General features: G+C 46.6%; 1 protein-coding gene across 1 annotated transcript in view; it reads left to right on the top strand.

The window, feature by feature from the left end:
• DOCK5 (dedicator of cytokinesis 5) overlaps positions 1-16,028 on the top strand; it is a 176,603-nt gene that overhangs the window by 43,527 nt on the left and 117,048 nt on the right. The window contains 1 exon segment of the mRNA XM_032471059.1: positions 3,814-3,897. Within this exon segment, the coding sequence (XP_032326950.1) occupies positions 3,814-3,897 (84 nt within the window).

Raw genomic sequence — 16,028 nt, 5'->3', positions numbered from 1 at the left:
AATCATTTATGGAATTGTGAATGTGAGCTTCTCAGTGCTAGGAAGAGAAAGATATGCTGTTGTTCCAGGCAGAGGTAATCCATGAATTGAGCACAGAATTTAGGGGAGAATAGAAAAGTCTTGCCTGGAGCAGAGGGTGGAATTTGGCAGATGTTGGAGGCAGAGGTGGATAGTTAAGGAGGGGATAATTTGGGGAGCACTTTGTCAGGCTTTGGAGTCTAGGATTTCGGGAAACCTAATAGTCTATGGTGTGTGTGAGTGTGTGTGTGAGTGAGTGTGTGCGTTCGTGTTTGTGTGTGTTCACACCAGTCCTTGGTAGGTGTTTGTGCTTGGAGCTGCCATTGCTGGGGGCCAGCTCTGAGAGCTTCTGCTCACTTTCCTGATGACTAAGAGCAAGGGAGAGGTGACGCTTGGTCATTACACAACACAGTGTGACACAGCGACCTCACTACTTCCGGATTCCATCTGCTGGTGGGGCTGCTGGAAGGAACCAGTTCAGTGGGAGGTGGTGAATGGGGGCTCGGGGGAGTCAGGGATGGGAGAGCCACATTTTCTCTAGAAAACCAGCTACGTCCTTAGTGGGCAGACACTTGCATCAACTGGCTGTCAGACGAAGGAAGTGAACTTCAGTGGAATAGTAGCTGTGGCTTATGGCCCACAAAGGTGTCTAACACCCAGAACTAACCTCTCCTTCTGAATTCTGTGCAGTTTCTCCTCACCCACCTCATCAGTCAGTCCTTGTTCTGAATGCATGGTATAGTCCAAAAGCTCAGTAGTAAAGCAATTCCAACAGTATCTGTTTAGGTTTCTGTGCCAAGACTCTGGACTTTGGGTGATTCTCTTCAAAAAGAGAGGCCACTTGAGAAAGGTGGCTGGAGGTGTGCGCCTACCTTTGACGGACAGATGGACTGTGCTGAAGGGAAAAGCACACAGTGAGGCTGCAGATCAAGGTGCGGTGCTGGCTCAGGGAGGATCGGTAGGTCTCCATGACTGGCAAATGCCAGGGACACCTTTCTTCCCTTTTTAATGGCCCTTGTGGGATCCGGCAGATGGATTGATGGATCTAGTGACCAGACCAGCCTCCTCTGCTCATCAGAGCTGCAGAGTTTGGGAGCATCGTGGTCTCCTTAGATCGTCAGGTCAGTGGGTGGAACCGAATCTTTAAGATGGTTCTTTTTCCCTGGAAGAATGTAGATCACTCATCCTGAGTGAGAGCAAGAAATAAATCAATCTGACACAACATTGTAAAATGATTATAAATCAATAAAAAATGTTTAAAAAAAAAAAGAAAGAAATCAACTTTAAAAAAACACTTTTTTGAAGTCTAATTGACATATCATAAAATCCACCCATTTTTAAGCATATAGTCCATTGATTTTTAATAAGTGCGCAGTTACATGACCATCACCACAAGCCAGTCCAGTTTTAGGATGTTTCCGTCTCTCCTGTAAAGCTCCCTTGTGCTTCCTGTGCTCAGTTACCATTCCCACCCCCAACCTCAGGAACTGATCACCTGCCCCGCATCTCTGATGGATGTGTCTATTCTGGACATTGTATATACGTGGAAACTTAACATATGTTTTGTGCATAAGACTTTCATGTAACGTTTCTGAAGTTTGTCCACATTGTGGTCTGTGTTTGTGATTCATTCCTTTTTATTGATGAGTAATATTCCACTGTAGGGATATACCATCCATTTATTCATCCATTCATCCTTCACCTGATGAGCTGTTTCTGGTTTTTGGTGATTGTGAATAAGGCTGCTATATTGGTTTCTTGTGGCTGTCATAACAAACTACCACAAACTTGGTGGCTTAAAACAACAGAATTTTATTCTGTCACAATTCTGAAGCCCAGACGTCTAACATCAAGGTGTCAACTGGCTGTGCCCCTTCCAGCTGCTGTAGGGGAGATTCCATTCCTTGTGTCTTCTGGCTTCTAGTGATTGTGGTACCTCAACTTGAGGTCACATCACTTCTACCTCTGCCTCCATCCTCCCGTTGCCTTCTCTTCTGTGCGTCTCTCAGAACGTCCTGTCTCTCTCTCATCAAAGTGCAAGTGATTGTGTTGAGGACACACACTGAATATTCAGAATAACCTCCTATCAGTACCCTTAACTTGCTCAGGGTTTGTTTGTTTGGTTTTTTTTGCCACATAAGGAAGCATTCAGAGGTTCCAGAATCTGATGTGTACTAACTACTCAGCCATAAAAAAGAAGAAAATAATGCCATTTGCAGCAACCTGGATGGACCTGGAGATTATCATACTAAGTGAAGTAAGCCAGAAAAAGAAAAAAAAGGACCATTTGATATCACTTATATGTGGAATCTAAAAAATGACACAAATGAACTTACTTACAAAACAGAAACAGACTCACTGACATAGAAAGCAAACTTACTTACAGCGGAGGGGAAAGGGGAGGGTGGAGGGATAAATTGGGAGTTGGGGATTTGCAGATACTAACTACTATATATAAAATAGATAAACAATAAGGTTCTACTGTATAGCACAGGGAACTATATTCAATATCTTGTAATAAGCTGTAATGAAAAACAGTTTGAAAAATAATATATATGTATATAACTGAATCACTATGCTGTATACTAGAAATTAATACAACATTATAAACCGACTACACAATTAAAAAAAAACCAATCTGATGGGGATATCCTTTGGGGGCGATTTTTCTGTCTCCCACAGCAGCTAAAATTTTCACATAAAGTTTCTGTGTAGACATGCTTCCATTTCCCTTTGTAGATAACTGGGTGCGGAATTGCTGGATTGTATGTAAATCTATGTTTAACTTTCTAAGGAACCGCTAAACTCTTTTCTGAAGAGGCATATCATTTTACATTCCTACCAGGAGTGTTTGAGGGTTCCAGTTTCTCCACATTCCTGCCAAGTCTGCCTTTTAAAAATCATAGCCATCCTAGAGGGTGTGAAGTGGAATCTCATCTGTGGTTTTAATTCGCATTCCCTGATGACTAACGGTGTGGGAGCAGCTTTTCTTGTGCTAACCAGTCATCATCTGTGACGCCCGGCACAGTGTCTCTTCAGAGCTCTTACCCATCTTAAAACTGGATTGTCTTCTTCTCGAGTTCTAAGAGGTCGTCTCCTGGTTTTCATGATCTGGTCCAGTCATTACCAATCCTAAGGACTGTGGTGATTGAGGTCACCTTGATGGGGATGTGCTGGGGCAGCCCATTTCCCCAGGGTGCCTAGAATTGGGGCAACGCAGCCACCCCTGCCTTGAAGCCTGCTTAAGTCTGTTTCCGGAGAGCAGGTGGGACTGACAAGCGGCCCCCTGTGTCAGGGAAGCTGGTAAGCTCAGTGGTGGTGTAGCCTGGCTCTTGTCTGACCCACAAGAGGACTGACCCACAGACCCCCACAATGTAGTCTCATCGTAGCCTGGTTTTTTTTCTTTCCTAACTCTCATCACCATTTTAACTCTGTTGTTGTTTCTGTAATAATATATTTACGATCTCTCTTCCCATGTTAGATTATTAAAAATCCCTTGGTACGGGGACCATGCATGTGTGTTTCAACACTCCGTCACTGGTCTCCAGCACGATTCTGCGGTACATAGTAGGCAGCCAACCAGTATTTGCTGGATGGAGGAATGACAGTAAAATACCAGTCATGGGGGCCCAGGAGGACGTTCTCTGCTTCGCGGTGGGTGATTCACGTGAAATGATGAAAGAGAGGGTTATGTGTTCAAGAAGTGGCTCGCTCACTGCTGGATGTGCTCTTCGGTGACCTGTGTCTTAACTGCCACTGACGCCATTTCTCCCCACTTTTGTTTCTCATTTCCAGCCATCTATAACTTCAATGCCTCCCAAGATGTGGAGCTGTCGCTGCAGATTGGAGACACAGTTCACATCCTGGAGATGTATGAGGGTAAGTCTGGATGGCCTTCTGCCAGACGGGGGTGGGGGTGGGAGGGGCAGGCAGGAACAGGGGATGTTACTTATTAATGACGCACTCAGAGCAGACAGCAACATACTTTGTTTCCTGAAGCAGGGTGGTAACACTCCAGGAAGTGCTCAGGTTATACAGTCTTATACGGAGGGCGATTTCAAAACAGCCAGCTGGGTGCGTTAAGTGCAGGTGTGCCTGGACACCCAGAATCAAAGTACAAGGCTCTGTGGGGCGCCAGCCACTGGACGCAGAAGGAACGGATGCAGTGCTGGCTCCGAGGGACACCGGGCTGGCAGGAGCTCGGACGAAGCGCTGCTGGTTATGTGGCTCTTTCTACTCAGCACTGAATGTTGCCAGACTGGGGAAGAAGTGAGGGAGAGATTTACTGATGATATCAATTCCATGGTGTCCCTAAGTCACCGGCACACTAGGACCATCTGTTTATCCTCTTGAACTCCTTTGCCTGTTGAAACCATGGGTCCCCCAAGCCTTACTCGGTCACATCGCTTTGTCAGGGGCCTGGTTCAACCACTCTTTCTAGTCTTTGATGACACACTTTTCTTCATTGTACAGGTAAAAGGCACACGTTCAGATTCCACATGGGCTTGAAAAGAATGTATATTTTACAGTTACTGGGCACAAAGTTCTATGGATGAGAATTAGTTTCTGATCTTGTTTCTCTTTTTCTCCCCCTAGATTTGCTACATGCTAACATTTTTTTCCTGCTTTTTCTGTCACTGAGAGAACTGAGTTAAATATTCCACCACGATTGCAGTTTGTATCAATTTACAATGATGTCAGTTTTGTGCTTTCTGTGTTCTCAGGCCTGTTTTTAGGTGTATACAACTTTAGAATTGGTACATTAGATCATTCCAGCTTTGTCGATTGATTGATTGATAATTTCAACTTTTAATTCCTGTCTGTAAAACTTTCTAAATCGTTACCTTCACCTGCACTGATGCTTTTTTCCCTATTCTGTTTTGTCTGAAATTCCAGCCAGTTCACTGGCAGTGCCGGGGTTCCAGTTTTTTTGTCCTTCTGGCCCCACAAGGCTATCAGAAATACTGCTCAGCCACTCGGGAACCTTTTCTTAATTCAGCAGCTGCCCCAGAGGAAAGCATCCCCCAATGCTGGCCTCATCTTTCCGAGTTTGGTCTTTTTCAGATCTAGACCTGGTAATTCTTCACTTTACCATGTGAGCTCCTGTGTGTGTGTGTCTGTGTGTCTGTGTTTTCCAGCTTTTCTGTTTGACCTGCGGCGTGTGGGATGACAGAGTGGAGAGTTGATCTGAATTTGAGTAGATGGTATCTTTTAAATACATTTTGTATTCTTTTTTTTTTTTCATTTTTATGTGACCCCAACATGCTTCTTGAAATAGTTAATTGAAGCACTTTGTCCTCATAGGGTTCGTATTAGTGGCAATTTTAAGTGTGTGTACTATTTATACTTTACCGAGCAATCTCTGAGTTGACCAGTGAGCATTCCCAAAAGTGGCATTCCTGCGGAACAAGCTGAGGTGGTCACTGAGCTTAGCTGAATATAAATATAAACACACAAGCTCGTCCATGTCAAATACCTTCTGGGGCTCAAATCCAGAAGCCACCTGCATCCATCTAATGTATTGTGACTCACACAGGGGTACGCTTGCCAGAAGTGCTGGCCTGGCTAATAGACAATCATACAAAAAGCTGTTACTTTATCATGGCTGCATCTGGAATGTGATGATCCAGGTGCTATAGGTCCTGGCTGCAAGAAGCCGATTTTCTTAATTTTTTTTTTTTCAGTGGGAGAGAGGTAATTAGGTTTATTTAATTATTTATTTTAATGGACGTACAGGGGATTGAACCCAGGACCTTGTGCCTGCTAAGCATGCGCTCTACCATTTGAGCTGTACCCTCTCCCCCGCTTTTCTTATTATTTTCTTATTAATCCATAATATATGTGGGATGCCAGACACAGAATTCTTTTCTTTTTTTACATAGTCAGTTTACAATGTAATATGAAAATGAATATATGTATGTTCAGGTATGACTGAAGCATTATGCTGTTGACCAGACACAGAATTCTTTCATCTCGAAGAAGGACGCCAGTACCCAATCTGTAGAAGTGGACGTGTGCCAAGGAAAGGGGAGACTTAGAATATGAACTCATTCAGTTCATTAACTACCAAATGGCGCGTCAGCTTTACAGAGACTCTTAGACTGGCTTACGTTTTAAAATAGTGTTTATTTTATGGGATTAATTTTTTTAATAGTGCATGCGCCTTGCCAGATGCAGTGGTAGGTTCTTCTATCTGATGAGTACTCTGAGTTCTTGGCTGGGTTCTCAAATTCCTTGCTGCTTCCAGGCAGTTCAGGACGAAGTGAGGGCAGGAGTGCTTTGCAAACGTTCAGCGTGATGGAAACGCTGAGTAATCATTCGGGTTCTATCTCTCCTCCCCCATCTCCTCTTTCCTTTAAAAAAAAGTAAACAAAATTGCAAACACCCACAGGACTGCCCGATGGAATTTAAGGGTAATGCCGGCACGGCTTCATGGCCCTGGGGGTTGTGCCTTTCAGCTTCCTGTCGGCTGTGTCTCCAGGGGTGTCCCCCACCCAGCCCTGCGCGCCCTGCCGCACCCTGCCTCTGAGATATTTGCACACCAGACCTGTGTGTGCTCTTCCAGTGTGGCATGAGTCCACTTTTCTGGAACCCAGACTTGATAAGTTCTTTTCTGCCCACAGGCCACAGCAGGATACCATTTAGAACTCTCCTCTTGTTGTTTCCTGCTCTGTGGTAGATGAATGATTATGAAAGCGGTAGCTCCTTGAGGACAAAGGCTGTTCCTCCTTCATCTGTAGGGCACGTGCCTTGCACAGCTTTAGCCGACAGTAGGTGCTCGGCGAGTCTGGGACGAGTTCAGATGAATAGGAGACCAAGGCAGGCTAGTGTGGAGGGTCAGGGGGTTGTCACCGCCACAGAGCCCCAGAGAGTACAGGGCGGGGCTGCTTTTCTCCTTCCATGACAGGCCAGCATCTCCAGCCCTGTGCAGACTACAGAAGGATTTGGTTATTGCATGAGCTTCTTTTTAAAATAACAGCTTTATCGAGATAGGTTTCTAACACCAGTTTACCCATTAAAGTAGACAATTCAACGGTTATTTACAAAGTGCTATTGACAGCGCTGGGCAATCATCATCACTGTCTACTTTTAGAATGTTTTCGTTATCCCTGAAAGAAACCCTCTGCCCATTAGTGGTTATTACACCCCAGCTCCAGGAAACCACTAACCTAATTTCTGTCTCTATAGGTTTGCTACTTCTAGACATTTCCCGTAAATGGAATCATTTAATGTGTAGTCCTTTGTGACTGGCTTCTTCTATTTAAAATAACCTTTTCAGACCTCACACTGATCAGAACGGCCATCATTAAAAAGTCTACAAATAACAGATGCTGGAGAGGGTGTGGAGAAAAGGGAAACCTTCTACAGCGTTGGTGGGAATGAAAATTGGTGCAGCTATCACGGAGAACAGGATGGAGGTTCCTTAAAAAACTAAAAACAGAGCTACTATATGATCCAGCAATCCCACTCCTGGGCATATATTCAGAGATAACTCTAATTCAAAAAGATACATGCACCCCAATGTTCATAGTAGCACAATTTACAATAGCCAAGACATGGAAACTGTCCATCGACAGATCATTGGATAAAGAAGATACACACACACACACACTGCATATACATATATATACAATGGAATACTACTGAGCCATAAAAAAGAATGAAATAATACCATTTGCAGCAACATGGATGAACCTAGAGATGATCATACTAAGTGATGTAAGTCAGAAAGAGAAAGACAAATACCAGATGATATCATTTACATATGGAATCTAAAATATACAAATGAACTTATTTACAAAACAAAAGCAGACTCAGACACAGAAAACAAACTTATGGTTAACAAAGGGGAAAGGGGGTGAGGGAGAGATAAAGTAGGAGTTTGGGATTAGCAGATACAAACTATTACATATAAAATGGGTAAACAACAGGGTCCTACTGTATAACACAGGGAACTCTATCCAATATCCTGTAATAAGCCATAATGGAAAAGAATATGAAAAATAATATATATATACACACATATATATAATTGAATCACTTTGCTGTACACCAGAAACTAACACAACATTGTAAATCAACTATACTTCATGAAAAAATTTTAAAAAACAATCTTTTCAGGATTCATCCGTGTTGTAGCATGTGTTCCTACTTCATATCTTCTTATTGCTAAATGATATTCGTTGTATACATATATCACATTTTATTTATCCATCCTTCAGTTGATGGCTATTTGGGTTGTTACTTTTTAGCTATTATGAATAATGCTGCCTCCTTGAACTTTTGTGTGCAAGTTTTTGTATGGACGTATGTTTTTGTTTCTCCGGGCTGTATCCCAGGAGTGGAATTGCAGGATTGTATGGGAACTCTGTGTTTAACCTTCTGGGGAACTGCCAGACTGACTGCTTGAGCTTTGGCTCCAAAAACAGGAGACCACAGTCCACATGAGAGAGCTTCCATCCCTCATCCCTTATCGCTGTTTCTCTCTGTAACCTTGCCCTTGAACGTCATTTGTTGCTAAAAATAAGAAGGAGGTGGAATTGACTGAAAGATTGTATGCTGTTCATCTTTTATAGAGCCCCGAGAATTGTTTACTTGCAGAAACTTGTCCAGGGGACAAAAATCTTCAAGGATCGAAGCAAGCGTTCTTGCCTCTCTTCCTGTCTGGCACCAGCCCGCCTGTGGTCATTGACGAGTCTTTGCTTTTTAACCAGACAGAAGGTTTGGCAGCGAGACAGCTGTTCTCTGTCTGAGTATTCTTTCCCCCTGCCCAGATCCATGAAGAAGTGTGGATACCCAGAGGGGATTCCACTTGTGGCCATTTGTGCGTTCAGCAGGACTGGCTGAGCAAGGATCGTGCCCTCAGGTGCCAAGGATGCTTACTGAGCACAGGAGACGTTCTGGGCACTGAGGTCACCTGAGTGACAAACAGGCAAGGTTCCTGCTCACGTAGGGTGCTCATTCATGGGTAGACAAAACAAGTGACCTAAATATATAAACAAAAGCATTGAGATACTTAAAAGTGCCATGGTGAGAAAAAGATGGTGTTACGTAGACCAGAGGTAGATGAGGGTGACAGAGAAGGTGAGGAGGAAGGACCACTTTAGATTGGATGCTTTTGTCTCTATCTTATCTGGCTTAACAGTGCCTGAGCAAACCATTTAAACTCTTTGTGTCATGGTCAGTGCATCTAAAATTGGGTCACTCTTGGAATTGAAAGTGATTAAATGATAGGGACTTGAAAGTTCAGGTTTCAGCATCCCTGCTGCCCTGAAGTGCTCCTGCCCTGGGGTAACCAAGTTCCAGGCACAAGTCATTTCATGCCCCGGGTTTGTTGTTCCACCAGCAGAATGCAGGTTTCCTGTGTTTGATTCCTGTCCATTGGTTAACTTGTTTTCAGCTCCATCAACCAGTCTCACGCTCGAGAGAGAGGTTGAGTGGTGTTAACAGTGATCTCTGGGGGTGAGCATGACACCATTGGCCCCTGTTGGAAATAACAAAGTGAGATAATGTCTCAGAGGCGTTCCAAGCTTTCCAGAGGCAGGCATGGCGTAGTTTTTATATTATTTCAGTGTGATTTGTAAAGACCCAGAGGAAAGCACAAAAGAGTGGATTGGAACCTGAGGAAACGGGCAATCCTGAAAAGTTGCAATAAGAAAAAGCGTTTGTGTCTATCTAAGAGGGCCTCTAGAATCTACCCAGGTTATGTCTTCTGTGTAGAATGAAGCCAGTTTTAAAATGAACCTTCATCAAGAAATCCACTCCCTTATGATATGAAAAAGAAAAAATTGGACTCTGACTTGGGCTGGACATGTTTTGCATCTTGTCCTTATAAAGTAGGCTTTTTTTGGGAAGTCTGAAAGGCAGGATTATGATGCATAGGTGAAGTTACCTGCCACCGAATTTGAGCTTCATAGGTGACAAAACTTTCCAGCAGAGGCATAAAGAAGAAGAGGGGGCATTTGAAGAGTGTTTTCCAAGAAGAGGCCTGATGAGCATCTTTCTGAGCTGCGGTGGTACAAACCTTGCATTGGACCACATGATGCAGTAAAGTCTTCCCACTCTTCACAATGTCTGATTCGAGAAACTGGACTATCACCTCCTACCATCCTGTGCAAGAGTGAGTCCAGCTGGCAGCCTTGTCACCCCTTTCTTGTTCCTCTTTTCTGTTCACTTCCTTCTCTGTGTGGTCAGCTGCACCCAGTGACCATAAAACAAACGAGAGGCCAAACCCAAACTGATTTTTAAAAATTGGCTCCTGACAGCATGTGTGCAAGTTGACTGTGTATAAGCTGAAATAAGACATTCGATGTCTTCATTAGCTTTCATCGACTTTTGTTACCCCCTTCGTCAAGATAACTGAAAGTTGATTTGCAATTCAGAATCCATTGTCTTGCCGTGTTCTAGTGGGGAAAACAGCTGCCTTTATCAAACGTTAAGTGGCAGTGAGCCCAACGGCTCGGATTTTATGACCAGGATTGCGTGCAAACATTTTGGCTCGAGTCTTGAAAGCAAATCAGGCCCCGTGGCATTTTGGTGAATGTGCCGGTCACTTCCCACATCTGTGTGACCTTTCCCTTGAGTACAGCAGGACACATGTTCCCGAGTTGTGTTTTTTCAGTAGGTGCGTGTCGCGGTAGGAATGTGTTGATGAGGAAAACTGATTAAAAAGTAGAGCAGATGACAATCTTATCCCAGGTTGATCAAGAAGACGCTACCAGGGGGAAGGTATAGCTCAGTGGTAGAGTGTGTGCTTAGCATGCACGAGATCCCGGGTTCAATCCCCAGTACCTCCGTTCATTTAAAAACAAACAAATAAATACAAACCTAATTACCTCCCCCCCAAAAAACCCCCCAAAAAATTAGCAGAGAAGAGAATATCTGCTCTTATTTTTCCTCCCATTTTCTACCATTTTCTTGGGGGAGGGAACATTTGGACAGGCTTCTGAAATTCCACCTTTAAAATTTTTTATTTACATCTGGGCAGGTGTGGAATCTTCTAGGACCAGAGTCAGAACCCTTTCCTGATTTCAGCCTTCATTCAGTTACTTCATCATGAACTGGTGCTTGGCGTTGGCCCATCTGGGCAGCTGGCCATGTGCTGAAGGAGGCAAGCGCAGGCTGCACGCAAAGATGTATTGGGGTTGCTCTGGAGGAAGGTTCTCGGGAGCGCTTGGTGTCCCGTGCGTTTTGGTCTCCGAGGGATCTTGGTGGGATCTAGGGGTCGAGAAGGAGGCAGAGTGGTGGGCAGGCTCCTTGCATTCCCATGCACGCACATGCCCACGCCTGGCTGCCTTCCCACCTCTGGATGCTGGCCGTTCACGCTACTGGGTGTGTAACTTTTATCAACAGTGCCTTGGCTATCTCATCCCCATTACGGATCTCAGGGCATCAATCACTGTTGGGCTGGGTCAGACTCGGTGAGGAATCCATGTGAAGAGAAAGGCCTAGAGGAAAGTTCAAAACTGATCGAGGGCCCGTCGGAATAAGATGCTTCTCCTCTTGCTTATGTCTGGAAAGAGAAGGCGAAATAGATGCCTCTGCTTTGCTCACGGCCATCGAGTCATTTATGAACTTTAAAAGCATGTAAGGAGACTTAGGCCTCATTAATATTAACTCTCTGCTAGAATGCCCCCATTTTACTCAACCTGCAGAGGCGAGTCGTTTTACAGAAAGCACTGGACGAGCAGAAAACACACCTGCCACGTGAGAACTTCCATTCTTTCCCATCTCTCTCCTCCACCTGGGCTTCAGGCTGAAAAATGGACGTGGCAAGACAGGAAGGATGCTTGTTAAAGAGGATGAGTCTAACCCTTCCATTCTGTCAGGGCATCCTCAGAGTTTGTCATTGGAAGGAGAAGATTGTATGTGTGTGTGTAGAATTTTGACAGCAGAAACAGAAGGCTTTAAATAACTGTACCTGGCAATTTAGTCTGTCTGCTAAGTGGCATGAACAATCAGTGCTAACTTCCTAACCTTGAGTGCTGGTGTGACGTTCACCATGAGGGACAGGAATCTTGTTATTAGGGTTGGAATTGAAGGATATGGGTGGGGAGTGGGGGGCACTTTTTCTTCTTTAGCCTCCTGTCAGGTTCATTGCCCACTGCCTGTTTAACTGGGCCCTCACGTCACCTCTCCTTTGACCTTTGAGTTCTTTGGGGGCTGCATTCAGTCTCCGCTCAGGCCCTGGGGTATTCACCACTGTCTTATGGGTTTTTTTTTTTTTCTGAATCACCCACGTTATTTCTTCTTTTTCTTGTTCTCTTTCCCTTAAAGTTGTATTTTGTATCATTTTCTTGGAGGGGGGAGCTTTGTTGGAAAATCAAAGTCCACCTTCTGATCAGTCCTGAGGACTCTGGAGTGAAGTTCCCCCCACGTGGACTCCAGCTCCCTGCTTTTTGTTCATTGTCAGTCATTTCACGGTAATTTAGAGAGGTTCCACTCGCCCTCCCTGGGAGCACAGACATATACCTCGGACACAAGTGAAGGAGAACTCCGAAGAGCATCTCCTTCGGTCACCAGCGCAGGGGCCAGATGGCGGCCCTGAGAGCAGGAGCCAGTCCCGCGATTCTGTCTTTGGGTACCCGCAGTGCTCACTTTAGCTGGCGTTTTCCATGCCTCTGTGTGCCAGGCCTTGAGCTGGGGGCTCTCTTAGACTGCATCTCAGTTGTTACAGTCCTGGGAGATCAGAGTGACTGGTGCTTGTTTCATAAATGGGAACGTCAAGCTGAGGACACTGGAAGACATTCACACGGCTGTTAAATGGCTGGGCTGTGATTCCCGCTGGGGTCCCACGGAATCCAACTCGAGTGTTCTTTCCACATCTCAAGGCCCTTGAGGACATGACGCTTCTATGTGGGACGTAACATACAGTTTTCCACGGGGGCTGAGGTTCTTCTGCTTTTTCAGTGGCTGTCAGACAGGTGTCCCGCCAGCCCAGAGGCGTATCAGGGCACAGTCTTTCGGAACTGACACCCATCTGTGGCTCCCTCCCCCCCCAACTTGTTGCTCTGGCTGGTGGTCCCCTCCCTCGGCCTCCGAGCTCGCTGTATGCCGTTCAGCCCCAGTGCCGGCTCCCCGGCTGCCCTCCACGCGCATCTCCTCCCCTGCCTGTTCTCAGCCGCTGGCTTTCTCGGAGCAGGTGGGCACCTCTGTTCCGGGGGAGCACGGCAGAATCATCCCCCCGCCCCAGGAGATGCTGATCCCCCTCCTGCAACCCGCACACTCCCGGGAAGAATTACCAAGGTGGTGGACAGTTGTCCTGACAGTCGATCCGGGCCCCTTCGCTGTGCAGGGAGGTCAGGGAGGACAAAATCGGCAGAGAGGTCGCTGACTCCCCCAGCCTGTCTCTCCCTCCCTGTGTGTCTGTGGCAGTGGATTCGGGTCCCTGACATAGCAAAGAGGCCTGCGTGTCAGACTCAGTGGTCTTAAGCTCTGATGCTCTCGGATGGTCCCACGAGGTTCATATTCTTCCTCTTGTTTCCGGTGCTTTGCCAGCGGGGCTCTTCGTGCTGTCACCGCCCCCGGGTGCCACCGCTGCTTCTGTCACTGCTGGTCTTGTCACACCCCTGGCCGTGTCTCCTCGGCCTCAGCTGTCCGGGTCCACAAAGTGGGGCCCCTGGATTCACGTTTGGAGCCCAAAGACGTAGCCTGGCTTTTTCACTTGTAGGAGGCATTCCACTGAAGAGCATGGAGCAGGTTTCTACGTGACCCAGGCTGACAGGGTTTTGGGTCCAGTGCAGGGTCACCCTGGAGGACTTCCCTCACTTCCCCTGACTCGTCCTCTGAGCTCAGATGCGCGGATTTCCAGTGCCTCTGCGCAGGATGAGCTTCCTCTCTTTCTGGAGCCTCCATTCCCCCTCAGAAATGAAGACAACCTTCCTCTCGCCTCGAATCTCAGTGTCCTTCTCGGGAAGCTTAGGTGGTTTCCCGAAAAAAGCAGTCTGCACTGAAATGCCAGAAATCCTGGTAAACTAGCCATGCAAGTTTGTGTTCCCCCCTCTCTGGAGTCTCTCTGTTCCACTAGCAGTTAGAGGAGACATTCTGGAAGATGAGGAGTTGGGGTTTATTTTAATCCCAGACTCCCTGGGTGAGACCCCTCAGAGCCTGGCACAGTTCCTTAGGAGAGCAGGCCTCCTTAAATGCATCTTGCTAGAGAAGGTGATTCCTCATTTGCACGCCTGTAACCCCTCACGTCGTTTTGCAAACTGGTGCCAGTGATAACAAAACCAGTAAGTGACAGCAGATTCATTGCTACCCCTGAGAAACCCCTGTGCTGTGGCCGTTCATCTTGGCTTGCTTGACCTTGTTGGTTAAGTCAGAGAAATGGATCAGAAAAGAGGGAAATTGGAGCCAAGAGCAAGAAGGACTCACAGCTGGTGAGATTACTTGGCTTTAAAAAAGAAAGAAAAAGCCACATCCAGAAAACAGAAAGGAAATTGGCAGAGTAGAGCAATGATGTTGATGAGACGAGAGGAAGTGTTATTTCCTCCGTCTCACTGGGCGGCAGGGTGTCTGTGAAGTCACAGCGATGTCCCAGGTTTGCGGGGGATGTTTGGCTGTGTCATCGCTCCATTCTGTGGGCTGGGACTTGGATCTGCTCCTCCCGCTGGTCCGCTCCCTGGACCAGGTCCCTCTGTCCGTCCGAGGTGTTGGCTGGTTAGCAGGAGGAGTCCTGTGTCACCATCTGTTGCAGGCGACCAGAGCACATCTCGGCATGTTAGCTAGGGAGTGAGGTTTTATTTATTTAAAAAAATTTTAATGGATGTACTGGGGATTGAGCCCAGGACCTAGTGCATGCTAAGCATGCGCACTACCACAAGCATGCGCACTACCACTGAGCTTCGCACCAAGTGCGCATTTTAAAAATCGTGAGTACCGGGGGATGACTTCCGTTCTAACCCAGTATCACAGGGTTCATTCTCGTTTTTTCTTTTCTGTGCTTGTAACTCCCTTCTGTGACAGAAAGAAGCCTGACTGTCAGTGTTTCTACTATGTTTACGTATTTGATCAGTTCCTCTGTGTGTAAACCCATCTCCACCTTCTCCCACGTGGACGTCCTCCTCGGCTCTGAGGGCCCGTGAGAGTCCGCCACCCCGAGTGCTGGGTGGATGCCCCACTCCCCCCACGCAGACTCTGGTGCCCCATGCGGGCCCTGCACCCCCACAGGGATGCCCACCTTGTTCTGCCCAGGCTCCAACATGCGGTGCCCATCTGGCCCCTACGTGGATCCCCCCGCCACTCACGCCTTTGCAGATGCCTGAGTTGCCCCGTCCTACCTAAGAGCTCAGGGCTCAGTTCAGGATGGGAAGCAAAAGGGCCAAGATAGGTCTCCTGATTGATTCTGTCTCCCATTCACCAGTGTTTTACTTTTTTCAATCTTCTCCCAGCGGGGGATGATACTATCGGCTCATTTGCTGCCGCCCAAGATTGAAATGCCTTTGAGTGTTTGCCTTCCCTCCCCCAGTTCCTGGCTACTCCCAGCTCAGTCATGAGCAACTCCTCTTGATTCAGAATCTGTCCTGCGTCTTTTCATCTCTCCCCATCGTCACTGCACCTGCCAGTCTCCTCCCTGGGTTCCTCCCTCCACTGTCCATCCTCAGAGAGCAGCCAGGACGATCTTTTGAAATTGCGAGGCGTGATGTCATTTGGAACCTTGCAGCGGCTTCCACTGTGCTTAGGGTAAAACCCCAGGTCCTCCCAGGCCCAAGATACCTATATATTGGGTTGATGTTAGTATCGCCAGGGGAACTTTTTAGAAGCCCTAAGCCTGGGTCCAGTTAAATCAGGATATTTGTGGATGTGGCCCAGACATCAGTGTTTTCTATCCACTAGGCAGCCAGGGCTGAGAATCATGCCTCCCTCTGGCCACCTTCTTACTGCTGTCTCCCTTTCATGACTGGTTCCATTTATCTTCTCAGAGTGGCGGTTCCTTGGTCACATTATCTAAGGTAATGTCCCAGGTTACTAACTGTTTTCTGCCAGGTACCACTCCCCTAGAGTGCATCTTC

Source organism: Camelus ferus, chromosome 31 (genome assembly GCF_009834535.1).
Source record: "Camelus ferus isolate YT-003-E chromosome 31, BCGSAC_Cfer_1.0, whole genome shotgun sequence".
Taxonomy (NCBI): Eukaryota; Metazoa; Chordata; class Mammalia; order Artiodactyla; family Camelidae; genus Camelus; species Camelus ferus.
Note: the sequence above shows the minus strand (reverse complement) of the source record. Positions and strands in the feature narration are given on the sequence as shown.